Raw genomic sequence first — 20,505 nt, 5'->3', positions numbered from 1 at the left:
GAGGTTGAAATAATTTCACCAAAGGTGGCCTCTCATAACCTCCGACCAGTGGGTTCTCCAAATAGTGCGGTGCGGATACGCCCTGAATTTGACCTCCCTGCCTCCAAATTGTCCTCCGGGAGCTCAATCCTTCAGCTCCCATCACAAGCAGGTACTTGCAGAGGAACTCTCCGCCCTTCTCAGCGCCAATGCGGTCGAGCCCGTACCACCCGGGCAGGAAGGGCAGGGATTCTATTCCAGGTACTTCCTTGTGGAAAAGAAAACAGGGGGGATGCGTCCCATCCTAGACCTGAGAGGCCTGAACAAATTCCTGGTCAAAGAAAAGTTCAGGATGCTTTCCTTGGGCACCCTTCTGCCAATGATTCAGAAAAACGATTGGCTATGTTCCCTGGATTTAAAGGATGCATATACTCACATCCCGATACTGCCAGCTCACAGACAGTATCTCAGATTCCGCCTGGGCGCACGACACTTTCAGTACTGTGTGCTGCCCTTTGGGCTCGCCTCCGCTCCACGAGTGTTTACAAAGTGCCTCGTGGTGGTGGCGGCGTACCTACTCAGGCTGGGAGTGCACGTGTTCCCATATCTCGACGATTGGCTGGTCAAGAACACCTCGGAGGCAGGAGCCCTCCGGTCCATGCAGTGCACTATTCAACTCCTGGAGCTGCTGGGATTTGTGATAAATTACCCAAAGTCCCATCTCCAGCCCACCCAGTCTTTGGAATTCATAGGAGCTCTGCTGAATACCCAGACGGCTCAGGCCTTCCTTCCCGAAGCGAGGGCCAACAACCTCCTGTCCCTCGCTTCGCAGACCAGAGCGTCTCAGCAGGTCACAGCTCGGCAGATGTTGAGACTTCTGGGTCATATGGCCTCCACAGTTCATGTGACTCCCATGGCTCGTCTTCACATGAGATCTGCTCAATGGACCCTAGCTTCCCAGTGGTTCCAAGCCACCGGGAATCTAGAAGATGTCATCCGCCTCTCCACCAGTTGCCGCACTTCACTGCTCTGGTGGACCATCCGGACCAATTTGACCCTGGGACGTCCATTCCAAATTCCGCAGCCCACGAAAGTGCTGACGACGGATGCATCTCGCCTGGGGTGGGGAGCTCATGTCGATGGGCTTCACACCCAGGGCCTGTGGTCCCTCCAGGAAATGGATCTGCAGATCAACCTCCTGGAGCTCCGAGCGATCTGGAACGCACTGAAGGCTTTCAGAGATCGGCTGTCCTACCAAATTATCCAAATTCGGACAGACAATCAGGTTGCAATGTATTACGTCAACAAGCAGGGGGGCACCGGATCTCGCCCCCTGTGTCAGGAAGCCGTCGGGATGTGGCGTTGGGCGTGCCGGTTTGGCATGCTCCTCCAAGCCACGTACCTGGCAGGCGTAAACAACAGTCTGGCCAACAGACTGAGCAGAGTCATGCAACCGCACGAGTGGTCGCTCCATTCCAGAGTGGTACGCAAGATCTTCCGAGAGTGGGGCACCCCCTCGGTGGATCTTTTCGCCTCTCAGACCAACCACAAGCTGCCTCTGTTCTGTTCCAGACTTCAGACACACGGCAGGCTAGCGTCAGATGCCTTTCTCCTTCATTGGGGGACCGGCCTCCTGTATGCTTATCCTCCCATACCTTTGGTGGGGAAGACCTTACTGAAGCTCAAGCAAGACCGCGGCACCATGATTCTGATAGCGCCCTTTTGGCCCCGTCAGATCTGGTTCCCTCTTCTTCTGGAGTTGTCCTCAGAAGAACCGTGGAGATTGGAGTGTTTTCCGACTCTCATTTCGCAGAACGACGGAGCGTTGCTGCACCCCAACCTTCAATCCCTGGCTCTCACGGCCTGGATGTTGAGGGCGTAGACTTCGCTGCGTTGGGTCTGTCTGAGGGTGTCTCCCGGGTCTTGCTTGCCTCTAGGAAGGATTCCACTAAAAAGAGTTACTTTTTCAAGTGGAGGAGGTTTGTCGTTTGGTGTGAGAGCAAGGCCCTAGAACCTCGTTCTTGCCCTGCACAGAACCTGCTTGAGTACCTTCTGCACTTATCAGAGTCTGGCCTCAAGACCAACTCAGTAAGGAATCACCTTAGTGCGATTAGTGCTTACCATTATCGTGTGGAAGGTAAAGCCATCTCTGGAGAGCCTTTAGTCGTTCGATTCATGAGAGGCTTGCTTTTGTCAAAGCCCCCTATCAAGCCTCCTACAGTGTCATGGGATCTCAACGTCGTCCTCACCCAGCTGATGAAACCTCCTTTTGAGCCACTGAATTCCTGCCATCTGAAGTACTTGACCTGGAAGGTCATTTTCTTGGTGGCAGTTACTTCAGCTCGTAGGGTCAGTGAGCTTCAAGCCCTGGTAGCTCATGCTCCGTATACCAAATTTCATCACAACAGAGTAGTGCTCCGCACCCACCCAAAGTTCCTGCCGAAGGTGGTGTCGGAGTTCCATCTTAACCAGTCAATTGTCTTGCCAACATTCTTCCCCAGGCCGCATACCCGCCCTGCTGAACGTCAGTTGCACACATTGGACTGCAAGAGAGCATTGGCCTTCTACTTGGAGCGGACACAGCCCCACAGACAGTCCGCCCAATTGTTTGTTTCTTTCGACCCTAACAGGCTAGGGGTCGCTGTCGGGAAACGCACCATCTCCAATTGGCTAGCAGATTGCATTTCCTTCACTTACGCCCAGGCTGGGCTGGCTCTTGAGGGTCATGTCACGGCTCATAGTGTCAGAGCCATGGCAGCGTCAGTGGCCCACTTGAAGTCAGCCACTATTGAAGAGATTTGCAAGGCTGCGACGTGGTCATCTGTCCACACATTCACATCACATTACTGCCTCCAGCAGGATACCCGACGCGACAGTCGGTTCGGGCAGTCGGTGCTGCAGAATCTGTTTGGGGTGTAAATCCAACTCCACCCTCCAGGACCCGAATTTATTCTGGTCAGGCTGCACTCTCAGTTAGTTGTTCTTCGTAGGTCAATTTCTGTTGTACCCTCGCCGTTGCGAGGTTCAATTGACCTGGGTTCTTGTTTTGAGTGAGCCTGAAAGCTAGGGATACCCCAGTCGTGAGAACAAGCAGCCTGCTTGTCCTCGGAGAAAGTGAATGATACATACCTGTAGCAGGTGTTCTCCGAGGACAGCAGGCTGATTGTTCTCACCTACCCTCCCTCCTCCCCTTTGGAGTTGTGTTTCATATTTTATTGCTTGTCATTCAACTGGCGGGAGCGGTCGCGCACGGGCAGGAAGACGGCCGCGCATGCGCGGTGGGCGTACCCTGCGTGCCGACCGTCCCGCGAAGCCTTTTCCGGTTGGTGGGGGCTGCCGCGGACGTCACCCAGTCGTGAGAACAATCAGCCTGCTGTCCTTGGAGAACACCTGCTACAGGTATGTATCATTCACTTTCTCGGGCTCTTTGTCGGCATCGGCACCGGGGGTATCGAGTGCATCGACGTCTTCAGCGTCCAGACCTTCATCCTCGGCTGCCAGTGCATCGAGTGTATCGAGGCATCGACCCTCTGCGTCGGCGCTGAGACATCGGACGACTGTATCGACGTCGGTGGTACCGGGACCTCGTCTGCTGATGTCGTCGGATGGTGGTGCTTCGTCTGGAGTGCAGGTGAGGGCTGTCCATTCCCCTGCTGGTGGCGGTGAGCCTTCGGGTGGGTCTCCCCCTACCCTGAGGGCTCCTGCGGTACAGCCCCCCCCGAGACCGACCTTCGGCATCGGCCCCGAGGAAGAGACGGCTGGATTCTACGTCCTCCTCGTCGGTGCCGGGACGCTCCGGTGACGTGCTTCGTTCCAAAAAATCGAAGAAGCATCGTCACCGGTCCCCTTCCCGTGTCGGCACCGAGAGCTCTGGGTCGCCGAGGGACTCGGCACCCAGCAGACATCGGCACCGAGAGGACCGCTCACCCTCTGTCCAAGAGGTGTCGATGCGCTCCACTCTGGACAGCCCGGAACAGCCTCCACGCCCGGAACAGAATCTGACATCGACGCCTGCATCGACCTCCATGCCTTTTTCTGCAGCCGCTCTGAACGAGAGCCTCCGGGCCGTTCTCCCAGAGATCCTGGGAGAGCTGTTGCGCCCTACCCCTCCGGTACCGGTGGTGCTTGCGCCACTGGTACCGTCGAGCATGGCGCCGGCTGGTCCATCGCCCGGGGTGAGGTCTCCGGCGTCGACTGCGGTCGCCTCCCAGGAAGGCTCCCCGACTACGTCAACGGAGGGAGCTTCGCCGGTGCGGGCGAGGGAGTCTACCTCTCGACGCCCCCACCGTGGCCGTGGTTCCACGGAGTCGAGCCGGGCACGGTTGCAGACACAGGTTCGTGAACTTGTGTCTGACACCGAGGGTGAGGCCTCGTGGGAAGACGAAGGAGACATCAGATATTTCTCTGACGAGGAGTCTGAGGGTCTTCCTTCTGATCCCACTCCCTCTCCTGAAAGACAGCTTTCTCCTCCCGAGAGTCTGTCTTTCGCTTCCTTTGTCCGGGAGATGTCTACGGCCATCCCCTTCCCGGTGGTTGTGGAGGACGAGCCCAGGGCTGAAATGTTTGAGCTCCTGGACTATCCTTCTCCACCTAAGGAAGCGTCCACAGTACCCATGCATCATGTCCTAAAAAAGACATTGCTGGCGAACTGGACCAAGCCTTTAACTAACCCCCACATTCCCAAGAAGATTGAGTCCCAGTACCGGATCCATGGGGACCCAGAGCTGATGCGCACTCAGTTGCCTCACGACTCTGAAGTTGTGGATTTGGCCCTAAAGAAGGCCAAGAGTTCTAGGGAGCATGCTTCGGCGCCCCTGGGCAAGGACTCTAGAACCTTGGACTCCTTTGGGAGGAAGGCCTACCATTCTTCTATGCTCGTGGCCAAAATTCAGTCTTACCAGCTCTACACGAGCATACACATGCGGAACAATGTGCGGCAGTTGGCGGGCTTGGTGGATGCGCTCCCCCCTGAGCAAGCCAAGCCATTTCAGGAGGTGGTCAGGCAGCTGAAGGCGTGCAGAAAATTCCTGGCCAGAGGGGTGTATGACACTTTTGATGTTGCGTCCAGGGCCGCTGCTCAAGGTGTGGTGATGCGCAGACTCTCATGGCTGCGTGCCTCCGACCTGGAGAATAGAATCCAGCAGCGGATTGCGGACTCGCCTTGCCGTGCGGATTACATTTTTGGAGAAAAAGTCGAGCAGGTGGTAGAGCAGCTCCACCAGCGGGACACCGCATTCGACAAGTTCTCCCGCCGGCAGCCTTCAGCCTCTACCTCTACAGGTAGAAGATTTTTTGGGGGAAGGAAGACTGTTCCCTACTCTTCTGGCAAGCGTAGGTACAATCCTCCTTCTCGACAGCCTGCGGCCCAGGCTAAGCCCCAGCGCGCTCGCTCTCATCAGCAGCGTGCGCCTCAGCAAGGCCCCTCGGCTCCCCAGCAAAAGCAAGGGACGAGCTTTTGACTGGCTCCAGCAGAGCATAGCCGACATCCAAGTGTCAGCGTCGGGCGACCTGCCAGTCGGAGGGAGGTTGAAAGCTTTTCACCAAAGGTGGCCTCTCATAACCTCCGATCAGTGGGTTCTCCAAATAGTCCGGCAAGGATACACCCTCAATTTGGCCTCAAAACCTCCAAATTGTCCACCGGGAGCTCAGTCTTACAGCTTCCAGCACAAGCAGGTACTTGCAGAGGAACTCTCCGCCCTTCTCAGCGCCAATGCGGTCGAGCCCGTGCCATCCGGGCAAGAAGGGCTGGGATTCTATTCCAGGTACTTCCTTGTGGAAAAGAAAACAGGGGGGATGCGTCCCATCCTAGACCTAAGGGCCCTGAACAAACATCTGGTCAAAGAAAAGTTCAGGATGCTTTCCCTGGGCACCCTTCTTCCCATGATTCAGGAAAACGATTGGCTATGCTCTCTGGACTTGAAGGACGCCTACACTCACATCCCGATACTGCCAGCTCACAGACAGTATCTGCGATTTCAGCTGGGCACACGTCACTTCCAGTACTGTGTGCTACCCTTTGGGCTCGCCTCTGCGCCCAGGGTGTTCACGAAGTGCTTGGCTGTAGTAGCAGCGGCACTTCGCAGGCTGGGGGTGCACGTGTTCCCATATCTCGACGATTGGCTGGTGAAGAACACATCCGAGGCAGGAGCCCTGCAGTCCATGCAGATGACTATTCGCCTCCTGGAGCTACTGGGGTTTGTGATAAATTATCCAAAGTCCCATCTTCTCCCAGTGCAGAAACTCGAATTCATAGGAGCCCTGCTGGATTCTCGGATGGCTCGCGCCTATCTCCCAGAGGCGAGAGCCAACAACTTGTTGTCCCTCGTCTCGCGGGTGCGAGTGTCACAGCAGATCACAGCTCGGCAGATGTTGAGATTGCTGGGCCACATGGTCTCCACAGTCCATGTGACTCCCATGGCCTGCCTTCACATGAGATCTGCTCAATGGACCCTAGCTTCCCAGTGGTTTCAGGCTGCTGGGGATCTAGAAGACGTGATCCACCTGTCCACGAGTTTTCTCAAATCCCTGTATTGGTGGACGATTTGGTCCAATTTGACTCTGGGACGTCCTTTCCAAATTCCTCAGCCACAAAAAGTGCTGACCACGGATGCGTCTCTCCTGGGATGGGGAGCTCATGTCGATGGGCTTCACACCCAAGGAAGCTGGTCCCTCCAGGAACGCGATCTGCAGATCAATCTTCTGGAGTTGCGAGCGATCTGGAACGCTCTGAAGGCTTTCAGAGATCGGCTGTCCCACCAAATTATCCAAATTCAGACAGACAACCAGGTTGCCATGTACTACGTCAACAAGCAGGGGGGCACCGGATCTCGCCCCCTGTGTCAGGAAGCCGTCAGCATGTGGCTCTGGGCTCGCCGTCACGGCATGGTGCGCCAAGCCACATATCTGGCAGGCGTAAACAACAGTCTGGCCGACAGGTTGAGCAGGATTATGCAACCTCACGAGTGGTCGCTCAATTCCCGTGTAGTGCGACAGATCTTCCAGGTGTGGGGCACCCCCTTGGTAGACCTCTTCGCATCTCGAGCCAACCACAAAGTCCCTCAGTTCTGTTCCAGGCTTCAGGCCCACGGCAGACTGGCATCGGATGCCTTCCTCCTGGATTGGGGGGAGGGTCTGCTGTATGCTTATACCTCCCATACCTCTGGTGGGGAAGACTTTGTTGAAACTCAAGCAAGACCGAGGCACCATGATTCTGATTGCTCCTTTTTGGCCGCGTCAGATCTGGTTCCCTCTTCTTCTGGAGTTGTCCTCCGAAGAACCGTGGAGATTGGAGTGTTTTCCGACCCTCATCACACAGGACGAAGGGGCACTTCTGCATCCCAACCTCCAGTCCCTGGCTCTCACGGCCTGGATGTTGAGAGCGTAGACTTTGCCTCTTTGGGTCTGTCAGAGGGTGTCTCCCGCATCTTGCTTGCTTCCAGGAAAGATTCCACTAAGAGGAGTTACTTCTTTCTGTGGAGGAGGTTTGCCTTCTGGTGTGACAGCAAGGCCCTAGATCCTCGCTCTTGTCCTACACAGACCCTGCTTGAATACCTTCTGCACTTGTCTGAGTCTGGTCTCAAGACCAACTCTGTAAGGGTTCACCTTAGTGCAATCAGTGCATACCATTACCGTGTGGAAGGTAAGCCAATCTCAGGACAGCCTTTAGTTGTTCGCTTCATGAGAGGTTTGCTTTTGTCAAAGCCCCCTGTCAAGCCTCCTACAGTGTCACGGGATCTCAATGTCGTTCTCACCCAGCTGATGAAACCTCCTTTTGAGCCACTGAATTCCTGCCATCTGAAGTACTTGACCTGGAAGGTCATTTTCTTGGTGGCAGTTACTTCAGCTCGTAGAGTCAGTGAGCTTCAGGCCCTGGTAGCCCAGGCCCCTTACACCAAATTTCATCATAACAGAGTAGTCCTCCGCACTCACCCTAAGTTTCTGCCAAAGGTTGTGTCGGAGTTCCATCTGAACCAGTCAATTGTCTTGCCAACATTCTTTCCCCGTCCTCATTCCTGCCCTGCTGAACATCAGCTGCACACATTGGACTGCAAGAGAGCATTGGCCTTCTATCTGGAGCGGACACAGCCCAACAGACAGTCCGCCCAATTGTTTGTTTCTTTTGATCCCAACAGGAGGGGAGTGGCTGTAGGAAAACGCACCATATCCAGTTGGCTAGCAGATTGCATTTCCTTCACTTACGCCCAGGCTGGGCTGGCTCTTGAGGGTCATGTCACGGCTCATAATGTTAGAGCCATGGCAGCGTCGGTAGCCCACTTGAAGTCAGCCACTATTGAAGAGATTTGCAAAGCTGCGACGTGGTCATCTGTCCACACATTCACATCTCATTACTGCCTGCAGCAGGATACCCGACACGACAGTCGGTTCGGGCAGTCAGTGCTTCAGAATCTGTTCGGGGTTTAGAATCCAACTCCACCCCCCTAGGCCCATGTTTGTTCTGTTCCAGGCTGCACTCTCAGTTAGTTGGTAAATTTTTTAGGTCAATCTCAGTTATGTCCTCGCCGTTGCGAGGCCCAATTGACCATGGTTGTTGTTTTGAGTGAGCCTGGGGGCTAGGGATACCCCATCAGTGAGAACAAGCAGCCTGCTTGTCCTCGGAGAAAGCGAATGCTACATACCTGTAGAAGGTATTCTCCGAGGACAGCAGGCTGATTGTTCTCACAAACCCGTCCGCCTCCCCTTTGGAGTTGTGTCTTCCCTAGTCTTTGTCTTGCTACATATGAGACTGGCCCGTACGAGCCGGTTTCGGGCGGGAAGACGGCCGCGCATGCGCGGTGCGCATCGGCGCACGAGGGCTAGCAAAGGCTTTTGCTAGTGAAGATTCCGATTGGAGGGGCTGCCGTGGACGTCACCCATCAGTGAGAACAATCAGCCTGCTGTCCTCGGAGAATACCTTCTACAGGTATGTAGCATTCGCTTTGTTCGGTTGGGTCAGATGAAATATGTTTTCTTTTCTCCTGATCAACTGAAATCCTTTCTAGATTTAAAACAGCGAAAATAATGTCTGTTTAAATTGTGTTGGAGGATTGCACGTAGCCTTAATTAAGTTATAATTATTTTTCTTTGTAATCTTCTCTAATTCATTAATGCCCTCACTCAGTGTGTGGTCTAAGAAAGCGGAATAATTGTGGTCTAAAAGTGAACTAATATTCTTTGATTTTTCTCTTTTGTACTTATTTTCATTTTACTTTTCTTGTATCTTAATATTACCTTGCTGTATTTCAGTTGACAAGTGTACTCTTGTTAAAAGAATTTAAAATCAATAAAAAATAAAATAAACAAGAGGCTGGAATTTCTTTCCATATCTATGCTGATGACATTTTAATTCTTTTTCACACTGATTTTGTCAATCCAGACATTTCACCCCTGAATTGTGATAAGACTGTAGCCTGCTGACTTCTGGCCATCTTCCTTACCCAGACGACATCTTATCTTTGTTTAGTACATCAGTATTTCCAGAATATACTTTTCGTTATCTCGGTGTCATTCTAGACTCTCATTTGACTTTTGCTTCATACATTTCTGCTGTTTGCAAGTCTGGTTTTCTCATATTAAGACAATTACAGTCTATTAGAGCTTTCTTTACTCATGACGCTTTTCATTCATTCTTGGGGGCCCTTTTACTAAGCTGTGTAGGTGCCTATGCACGCCCAACGTGTGCCAATTCGGAACTACCGCCCAGCTACCATGTGGCCCTGGCAGTAATTTCATTTTTTATGTGCCCACTACGTGCACTGGAAAATATATTATATTTTTGGGTATGCATCGCTAACCGGGCAGTAATTGGCATTGTACGTGCATTGACAATTACTGCTGGTTAATGCGTGAGACCTTACCGCTAAGTGGTGGTGTTAAGGTCTCAGGCCCAAAATGGATACGCACCAATTTTCATTTTGCCACATGTCCATTTCGGCCCCCCCCCCCAAAAAAAAGCCTTTTTTGCAGGTGCGCTGAAAAATGGACTTGCACGCGTCCAATACACATGTCTACACTAAGGCAGGCCACTTTTCCGCACACCTTAATAAAGGACCCCTTGGTCTCTCTTTTCACCACCAGGCTGGGTTATTGTAATATCAGTTACCTTGAGGTATCCAGCCATGTGCTTAAGAGATTACAAATGTTACAAAACATTGCTATGCTCCTTCCATGCAATTTACAAAAAATGGATCACATTAGTTATGCGTTAAAACAGCATCGCTAGATAACGGTCACATTCCATATTACCTTTAAGCTTTTATTACTGACTTTTAAAGCATATCGGTTAGGTTCCCCTGTTTATTTGTCATCTCTTACGATGTACAAAAAAAAACAGAGGAAAACTATCTTCACAAAAATCAACAATACACAAAACAGCGAAGATGACTCTAAAAAATGAGGTAAACAAAAATGATGAAAAATGAAGACGGTACTCCGATGGTGAAGATTAAAAAATTTATTAATCATAAAAGATATACAAAATAGGGGAGAACAGGACTCGACACAGCTGTGTTTCGGCCAGCAAGGCCTGCGTCAGGAGCGAATATAAAACAAATCAAATCATAAATATTAAAATGAGAAACAATGTATCTCCGTTTCGGTGTTGGTTGATCAAGACGTGAAATCTAGCATGATCACCCGGATGAGTTATGCTTATCCATACAGTTTATATAAATACATTCACACTCGTTTTATGCTCTCCACTCCGTTTTTGCTTACAATTATATTGTATTTTGCTATACAAAGGGTGTATATATCGTTACACAACTGAGAATATGTACTTCTTCTAATTTCAGACAACCGGAGACTTGCTTTTAAAGACGCATTCAATTTAATCTAAATCTACGTTTTAATAAGGTGATATTTAATGTTTCTATCATTCATAAAGTTCATAAAAATCTTCCTCATTTCAGTTTTTTATCATTTAATCCATATTTCATTACACTTTCTCTTAGATTTAATATATCCAATGTAAAACAGGGAAAGATAACCGATGTAGTGAGAAGGTAATATATTTTCATGTTGTTTTATTTTATAATTTCATCACTACACACCCCCATGCCACTAATGCTGCATTTGTTTTAATGTAGATAGCAGCTAGAGAAGATTATTATATAAAAAAAATTTTAATATATCAATAAAGGTAAATTGTCTTATGTATCTTACATTTATGCAAACTTTTTTTTTATTATTTATAGACTGTCTAATTGAAACGTTTTGCATTACTTGTTGCTACATATTTTTTATTTATTATTCTCTTTATACTCATCCACATTTCTTCTGCAATGTATAACGTTATTTCCTGTATTACATTCAATTTGTTTAATTTTCATTACTGTTGCTCATCTGTAAAACTTTTTTAGATATCCAGCCCTTGCTTTATTATTATGGTTTGATACCTAATTTTGATATGAGAAATACTATATTGCTAGACTTCTTTGATGCTGCTAATTATGTTCATAATTTTTATATATCCAGTCCTTGACTTACTATTATGGTTTGATACCCAATTTTGATATGAGAGATACTTTATTGCTAGACCTCTCTGATGCTATTAATTATGTTCATTATAAATGTAGTCCTTTTCTGGTTTCATACAAATATTCTTGTTTCATACTATTTCATTAATCATTTCTAATTGCATATCACTTTCATATATAAATTATGGTTCCATATTATTTCATTAATCATTATTTTAATTGCATATTATTTTTATCTACTATGCAATCATGTTAATGTACAATCATCATGCTTTTGAAATATTCTCAGGTTCAAAAATATTTTTCTCTTTTCTCTTTGTAATTTTGAATATTTGGTTTCTTGTGTCTTCAGTTGTATATGTTCTGTTACCATTTAAGGGATTTACACAGTTATCAGTCTGTTTTATCAAACATTTTGTTAGTCATACATACTGTTTTCTCATTTTAATATTTATGATTTGATTTGTTTTATATAGACTCCTGACGCTGGCCTTGCTGGCCGAAACACAGCTGTGTCGAGTCCTGTTCTCCCCTATTTTGTATATCTTTTATGATTAATTCTTTTTTTAAATCTTCACCATCGGAGTACCATCTTCATTTTTCATCATTTTTGTTTACCTCATTTTTTAGAGTCATCTTCACTGTTTTGTGTATCATCTCTTATGATCCCATATTTACCAACCTGGGTTCTTAGATCTCTAAATGATCATTGTTTTTGCCCAATCCTCGCGCAGCCCAGTTAGAAAGTACACGTCACAGTTCATTTTATTTTAAGGCCCCTGTAATATGGAATGCCCTCCTTCTGGCCATTAGAGGAGAATTACCTCTCAAACATTTTAAGGGTGCAGTGAAGGCCTGGATTTTTGAACAGACATTTACAAATTGACTGACTGGTGTGATCAAAATTGAGTAGCACTATCTGTGATATGTTTTCTACTATCTCTTTGTTTATACTGAGTGGTCACAATCTATACCATCTCTAAATGGAGTTCCTTTTCTACATGTCTCATTTTTAACATTGTCCCTTAATTCTAAATTAAGCATTCCTCTGATTTTGATGCTTGGAACACCAAAGTGATGTCAGGATGATTCTTTACTAATGTAACTCCATTGCGCTTGCCCATTGCTGGGGAAAAGACTGGGTACATAGACCATTTAGTCTTAATCTTCTGGGATTCCCTATACGAAAGATGCATTCCTTAGAGTAATACTATATCTGGAGGAAAATGATTTGCATACAGTAATTCTATATTTTGATGGGATTATCAAAACCTTAACCACCTAATATTCAAAGCGATTTAAGTGGGCAGAAGAAGCTCCTGCCCACTTAAATCACCTGTGGCTGTCTAACTGCTGATATTTAATAGCACTTAACCAGCTAGTGCTGCTGAATATCGGCACAAAAGGGTGAAGTGGGCAGGTCAGGGACAGCGCAGGGGGGAGTTGGAGAGTTATTAGGGGTAAAGGGTCATGGATTTGATATACTGTCTTTCTGTGGTACAACTAAAGCAGTTTACATTGGTTACATGCAGGTACTATCTCTTGTCCTAGTGGACTCACAATCTAAATTTTTTGTATCTGGGGCAATGGAGGGTTAAATAACTTGTCCAAAGTCACAAGGAGCTGCAGTGGGAATCCAACCCAGTTCCTCAGGTTCTCAGCCCACTGTACTAACCATTAGGCTACTCCTCCACTGCACTCCTCAGGTAATTTTATAAAGGCTTTTTTGCACATAAAGGCCATTTTACACATAAAAGAGCTTTTATAAAACAATGGCAGGGGTTACATATGTAAAAGTGCATGCGGTGGTGAGAAGGCCTGTATTTTTATGCAATCTTAATATAGGAGTGTTCAGGATGGAGTTTGGGTAGAGTCATGATTTACACAAATATTTTATAAAATAACCACATACTTTAAATGTTAACATTTACAACTGCCCCTGAACAGGCATAAATGCTTGCAGTTTCAATCTAGGTGAGATTTTTACTGTTTACCCCAGTATTGTGTCTAAAGATACTTAGGTGCCCATGTGTCATTTTTAAATAGGCTTAAAATAGGCGCCTACATGGCCTCACGCATAGGCAGCCTGTTATAAGATAAATAGACACAACATACACAACTTTCTAATTTTCTATAACTAAATAGTTAATATTGTAAACATTGAATATCCGAGTCTTTTGTAAGATTGTTCAGAATATATATGATTCAATATTTAATAAGAACTTCCATATCTAGAGTAAGGAATATTCTTGTTTCCCCTTCCATCATCTTAGGTGTAATAAAAATATGAAATTCACACTTTGATGAGTTCTCATTGGTCCATTTGTAGCATTATACTAAGAATAAAAGAGCACCAGTGTAAAAATTGTATAGTAATAAGGGTCTCACACAGAGATTGATTATCGTTTTAGGGTGGTAACCAGACTGCTACTGTAATTGCCTTGTGCTCAATGAAAGATTTTAACTTGGCTCAGGAAACATGTCAGTGGGCAATCAGAGATGTTGGAGGCCTTGATGTGCTCATTAACTTGCTTGATACTGAAGAAATCAAATGCAAAGTGAGTATTTTTATTTCAGTATGAACATACTTTTTGTGGCACTGAAAAATGTGTTTATCATTAAGTGGTTATGATTCTAAGATTAAAAGAGAACTATGGTGTAGGTTTTTTTTCTGCTTCTAATGGTGCCCCTTACAATAAGACAGGACTGCTCTAATAAACCTGTGATACCTAATTTGATAAGTGGCATCATTTATAAGTTTTCTGTGTCCAGCCTTAATGAATCTGTCGAACTGTAGGGGTCCACACATACTTTATTTTCTCCATAGAAGAGCAGGATGAATCAGCCACATTAATGAGGTGACCTTAACTGACTGTGCTTTTGTGCTAAAGCATTTTCTGAAAAGCTCTGAAAAAGCCAAGGCTTTTCTGGGCATGCACAGAACTTTGCACACAGCTGCTTCGGCATGGGACTTCCTCAATCTATTTTTTTGCATAGTGATGCTGGCCTTTTTTTTTTCTTCCTCTCTGCCATCTTCAGCACAGGTTTCTCTTCACATTATGGGTATCCTAAGCTTCTCCAAAAACCTGGTAATTTTCTTAATTAGTTTACTGGTTTATATTAGATTTTATAGTTTATTTTATCATTTGTTACTTGGCCGTGAAGATTGTTTTTGTTGGGGGGGGAGGGGTGTTGGGTTTGGGGGAGGGTTGGATAATGTTGGTAGACAGCCTGTTTTCAGTAACCTCAACCTGCCCACTTTTTTCTACAAATATTTCTCATTTTGCCTTAGCTATTTTCCTTCCAGTGACTGAAATGAAGGCTAGTATCTTCAAATGTTGCTCTGTGGATTATCACGAGGCCAGAACATGATATCCTTGTGTGTTTATCTGTTCATGTTTTCCACACATGGCCATCAAGTTCAGTGTCAGACTAGGAATCTCTGCAGTCATCAGCTACTAACAATGTTTGATAAAATGCTGATTTATTTACATGAATGCTTGAATATAAGTAGAACTTAGATTACACTTACTGCCAGCACAAAAGAATAGGTAACTAAGAACAAGACTACAAACATTCACAACTGAGGAAGGCTTTAATGGAGCCCATAAATCCAGTCCAGGGTTTAAGTTAATGTCAGTCTTCCTTTTCACACACAATAATTTGATAATTCTTCACTTTATGATCAGCTTCAGACTAATGTGTCAACATAACACCTTGAAATCAGAGCTCATGCGTCTGCACCAGGATCCATCCAACTATTTGACCTCTTAGCCTTCTAAATGTTAGGAATGCCTTCCTGGCATCCCAGCACCCTTTTTAATTTTCTAGGGGTCAGTCTCTCTCATCAGGGGCATAGCCATGTAGCAGGCTATCAGCTGCCTAATATATTTCTTTGTGAACTAATATGTGGCTCTAATCATATCTCTGAACTGAGCAAAGTTCAGTTCAGAACCAGTTGTCACTTTTTGTTCTACCATTCCATCATTTGAGAGTTCAGGGAATCATTACTGTAAAAGAGTTGTAGCTATAGTCCATCAGCTGTGTGGTACCAGAAAACCTAGGAGTGCCCTACTTGGCAATGAGATTGGAATGCAGGATTAGAAAGCTCTCACTGCTTTAGTGTTGTGGTTTCTTAGACTTACAATCAACTCTGAGGAAACCATTCCAATATTGAAAGAAGACCATGAAGCATTTACTCTGATCTCTGTCAGTGTGTTAATCTGAGAGCAGGGAGAATGAGAAATTGTCATATCCATCTCCAAAATGGCTGTGTCAAGAGCAAAGCTCATCTTCCCTTTTAGAGTGGTAGCTGTGACAATTTTCTATTTTTCAATTATCAACTGTTATTAGTTCTCCCTTGGAGGACCCTAATAGCCAAAGAGTTATGAGGCCATAATTCTAGAACTGATGCCTTCAGCTCCATTCTTAGAATATGATTCTAAATCTGAATAGTCCTTGTAATCCAAACATAGATCTGAAGGATTTGATCTAATCTGAAGATTATTTTCCTGATCTCAGGCTAGTGGGTGCATCCTCTTGAAAGGGCCTGTACATTTAATTTGGATGTAACATCATAAAAGTTCCAGTGATCTGTGCTGTCTGAATTATCCTTGCTATGCAGAGTTCATTCAATGTCAGTGTTTTCTTTTCTGGTCTCTGTAGATTGGCCAGCCAGTAGGAAGAGGCTGTCTGCATTTTGCAGCAGCAATTTTCTCTATCCCCCTAGCACTCAGCAGATAGACAAGTTAACTTGGAGCTATTCCATTTCATCATGCTGATCAGTCCATAGACTGGTGGGTTGTGTCCATCTACCAGCAGGTGGAGATAGAGAGCAATCCTTTTGCCTCCCTATATGTGGTCATGTGCTGCCGGAAACTCCTCAGTATGTTCTCTATCTCAGCAGGTGGTGGTCACACACAGCAGCAGCTCTGGCTAGGTCTCCAAGCCTAATTTTTAGGTTTTGTTGAGTACCTGGGGTTGAGGGCTCTTCTTGAGCAAGTGCAAACCTGGTGGCGCCAGGTCCCTCCTTTTCTCCCCCCTCCCGCTGGCTCCGTTAAAAAAAAAAAAAAAAATTTTGGACGTCCTTAAGGGCGTTTATTTCGACGTTTATTTAAATGTTTATTGCAGCTACTCATTGGGACATCAGGTCGTTACAGCTCGGAGTGAGAAGCAAGTAATTTTTACCTTTTTATAGCGGGCAGGGGGTTCCCCGATCGATTTCCACGTGGCCTATGGTGTCGGAGGGCGAGGGCACGAAGAATCGCTCCCCGGACCGCGTGTGCGCTGTTAGCGGGGATGCGGGGGTCTTAAAGTCTGATTCGCCCTTGTTGGGTGTCAGTTCGGAGGCCGGTCAGTGTCCCGGGTCTTCCTCCGGTGCGGCGGTTTTTCCCGCCATAAACGCCCATCCCCCGCTGCTCGCCTCCGCCATCTTGGCCGGCCACTCTGCTCGGACGGCTTCTTCTTGGGCCGCCCTTGAGCTGGGAGACGTTAATGCCATGGCCGCCCTTGATTTGGGCGACGGCAAAAAAGCGGCTAAAGTTAAGCGCCGTTCTTCCCGCGCGGCTCCTTCTCGGAGTGTCGCGCCGGACGCCATCTTGGATGCGCAGCATGTTTCTCCCCCGCTCTTGCGAGCGCCGGTTGAGGGTGCGTCTAGGGCTGTGGCCCAGGCTGCTGAAGTGCACAGTCTGGGGGGTTTCTCCCCCGAGTTTATTTTGCTGCTGCATCAGGCCTTTCTTATGCAAAACGCTGCCCCTTCTCCCTTGTCCGATAAAGGGGTTGAGGCCCACGGAAGTAAACGCCCTCGGGTGGATTCCCAGGCCTTAGAGGACTCTGTTTCCTCTGATGTAGATGAGGGCAGCTTATCTGAGTTCTCCCAACGGTCCTTTGGGGATTCATTGGAGGAGACGGATTCCCGCTCGGATGGAGCGGATGACCCCTCTGCAGCACGGATCTTTCGCTCAGAGGATTTGCCCAACCTGTTACTGCAGGCCATGAGCATTTTGAAGATTTCCTCTCCAGAGGACGTCTCTCCCTCAGCCCCTGTTGGCTCCGCCATTATGCTGGGGACGAAGTGCCCGCCTAGAACCTTCCACGTGCATGATGCCATGCACACCTTAATTTCGGCTCAATGGGATGTCCCAGAAGCGAGCCTTAAAGTGGCTAGGGCTTTGTCCCGCCTCTATCCTTTGCCTGAAAGTGAACGGGAGGCCTTTCTTTGGCCTACCGTGGATTCTTTAATCACTGCGGTGACTAAGAAAACGGCGTTGCCGGTGGAAGGTGGCACGGCCCTAAAGGACGCCCAAGACAGAAGATTGGAGGCGGCCTTAAGGTCGTCCTTTTGAGGCGGCTGCCTTAAGTTTGTAGGCCTCAGTTTGCGGCTCCTACGTGGCCAGGGCGTGCCTGACGATTGTGCAGCGGGCTTCCCCCTCGGATCCTTCCTTGAGGGCTGATTGGCCGGCCCTGGAATCGGGCTTGGCTTATTTGGCAGACTTACTGTATGATGTCTTGAGAGCCTCGGCTAAAGGTATGGCTCAGACAGTCTCTGCGCGGCGGTGGCTTTGGCTGAAACATTGGTCTGCGGACCACGCCTCTAAGTCCCGCCTGGCTAAGTTGCCTTTTAAAGGCAAGCTGCTCTTTGGGGTCGAGCTGGACAAAATTGTGACCGATCTCGGCACGTCTAAGGGCAAGAGGTTACCAGAGGTCAGGGCTCGGGCTAGTGCTCGCCCCGGTAACTCCAGAGGACGGTTTCAAGAAGCCCGTCGGTACCGCCCGGGCAAGTCGGGCTCCTCTGCCCCCTCTTCCTTCAAGAGGAACTTCTCCCCCAAGCAGCATTCCTTTCGCAGAGACCGCCGTCCCGGAGGTGCGCCCTCCGGTCCTCCCCCAGGGTCTCGCACCCAATGACGGGGTCCTGGTCCATGGCCCAGTGCAGGTTGGAGGACGCCTGTCCTCGTTTCTGGGCGAGTGGACCAGGGTAACTTCAGACGCTTGGGTGCTGGAAGTCATCAGAGACGGCTACAAGCTAGAGTTCTGCCGACCCTTAAGAGAAGGGTTTGTACTCTCTCCCTGCAAGTCTCCGGTCAAAGCTGTGGCAGTGCAGCAGACCTTGGACAATCTGATCCGCCTGGGCGCGGTCGTTCCGGTGCCAGAAAATCAGCTTGGCAAGGGACGTTACTCCATTTACTTTGTGGTACCAAAGAAAGGAGGTTCTGTACGGCCTATCCTCGACCTCAAAGGGGTCAATCGGGCCTTGAAAGTTCGGCACTTTTGCATGGAGACTCTCCGCTCTGTTATAGCGGCAGTGAAGGCAGGGGAGTTCCTGGCATCCTTGGACATCAAGGAAGCGTACTTGCATATTCCCATCTGGCCTCCTCATCAACGCTTTCTGCATTTTGCAGTCCTGGGCCGACACTTCCAGTTCAGAGCCCTCCCGTTCGGGTTGGCTACTGCTCCGCGGACCTTCTCCAAAGTAATGGTGGTCATCGCGGCCTTCCTGCGAAAGGAAGGAGTACAAATCCATCCTTATCTGGACGACTGGTTGATCCGAGTCCCCTCTTATGCAGAGTGCGGCAAAGCTGTGGACCAGGTGATTGCTCTTTTGAGCTCCCTGGGGTGGATCATCAACTGGGAGAAAAGCCAGCTGCGCCCGACTCAGTCCCTGGAGTATCTGGGAGTTCGATTCGACACCCAAGTGGGCAGAGTGTTCCTGCCGGACAATCGGATTGTCAAACTTCAGGCTCAGGTGGACCAGTTCCTAGTAGCCTCTCCTCTTCGGGCTTGGGACTATGTGCAGCTGTTGGGCTCTATGACGGCCACGATGGAAGTAGTGCCCTGGGCCAGGGCTCATATGAGACCACTACAACTCTCTCTGCTGCAGCGCTGGACTCCGGTGTCGGAGGGTTATACTGTGCGCCTTCCCTTGGACCCAGCAGTGCGCAAGGCGCTGAGCTGGTGGATGAAGACAGATAAGTTGTCTGACGGGCTGGGGAGCCCACTGCATGGGAAGGACAGCGCAGGGGCTCTGGTCTCCTGCAGAGGCAAAGTGGTCTATCAACCTCCTGGAACTCAGAGCCATTCGGTTGGCGCTTTTGGAGTTCCTCCCGGTACTGGCGTTGAAGCCAGTACGGGTCCTGTCGGACAATGCCACGGCTGTGGCCTATGTCAACCGCCAGGGAGGTACCAAGAGCGCCCCTCTAGCCAAGGAAGCCATGAATCTATGCCAGTGGGCGGAAGCAAGCCTGGAACAGCTGTCAGTGGCCCACATTGCCGGAGTCATGAATGTCAAGGCGGACTTTCTCAGTCGCCATACCTTGGATCCCGGAGAGTGGCAGTTATCGGCTCAGGCGTTCTTGGACATCACGAAGCGCTGGGGCCAGCCGAGCCTAGATCTGATGGCGTCATCGGCCAATTGCCAAGTGCCGCGCTTTTTCAGCAGAGGACGGGACCCTCGATCTCTGGGAGTAGATGCTCTTCTCCAACAGTGGCCGACACAAGAGCTTCTCTATGTGTTCCCGCCCTGGCCCATGTTGGGCAGGGTACTAGACCGGGTGGCAAAGCATCCGGGCCGGATAATCCTGATGGGTCCGGACTGGCCCAGACGTCTCTGGTATGCGGACTTGATCAGGCTCTCAGTGGACGACCCTCTGCGACTGCCAGTGGAGCAGGGCCTGTTGCATCAGGGTCCCGTAGTGATGGAGGATCCCTCCCCCTTTGGTCTTACGGCCTGGCTATTGAGCGGCAGCGTCTGAGGAAGAAGGGCTTCTCAGACAAGGTCATCGCCACTATGCTGAGAGCGAGGAAGCGCTCTACTTCTACTGCTTACGCCAGGGTTTGGCGTACCTTTGCAGCGTGGTGTGCAGCAGGCTCACTTTCTCCCTTCACTGCTTCGATTTCTTCAGTGCTGGCGTTCCTGCAAGAAGGTCTGGAGAAAGGCCTGTCGCTCAGTTCCCTTAAAGTCCAGGTAGCGGCTCTGACTTGCTTCAGGGGCCGCCTGAAGGGTGCTTCCCTGGCTTCGCAGCCAGATGTGGTACGTTTTCTCAAGGGAGTTAATCAC

General features: G+C 48.8%; 1 protein-coding gene across 1 annotated transcript in view; it reads left to right on the top strand.

The window, feature by feature from the left end:
* The window catches only part of LOC115459145 (armadillo repeat-containing protein 4-like), a 102,800-nt gene that overhangs the window by 40,648 nt on the left and 41,647 nt on the right, over nucleotides 1–20,505 (top strand). The window contains exon 3 of the mRNA XM_030189019.1: nucleotides 13,865–14,011. Coding sequence (XP_030044879.1) covers nucleotides 13,904–14,011 — 108 coding nt within the window. The 5' untranslated portion in view covers nucleotides 13,865–13,903. The remainder of the gene's footprint in view (nucleotides 1–13,864; nucleotides 14,012–20,505) is intronic.

The sequence above is a fragment of the Microcaecilia unicolor genome, unplaced genomic scaffold, assembly GCF_901765095.1.
Source record: "Microcaecilia unicolor unplaced genomic scaffold, aMicUni1.1, whole genome shotgun sequence".
Classification (NCBI taxonomy): domain Eukaryota; kingdom Metazoa; phylum Chordata; class Amphibia; order Gymnophiona; family Siphonopidae; genus Microcaecilia; species Microcaecilia unicolor.
This window is presented reverse-complemented; position numbering and strand designations above follow the sequence as displayed.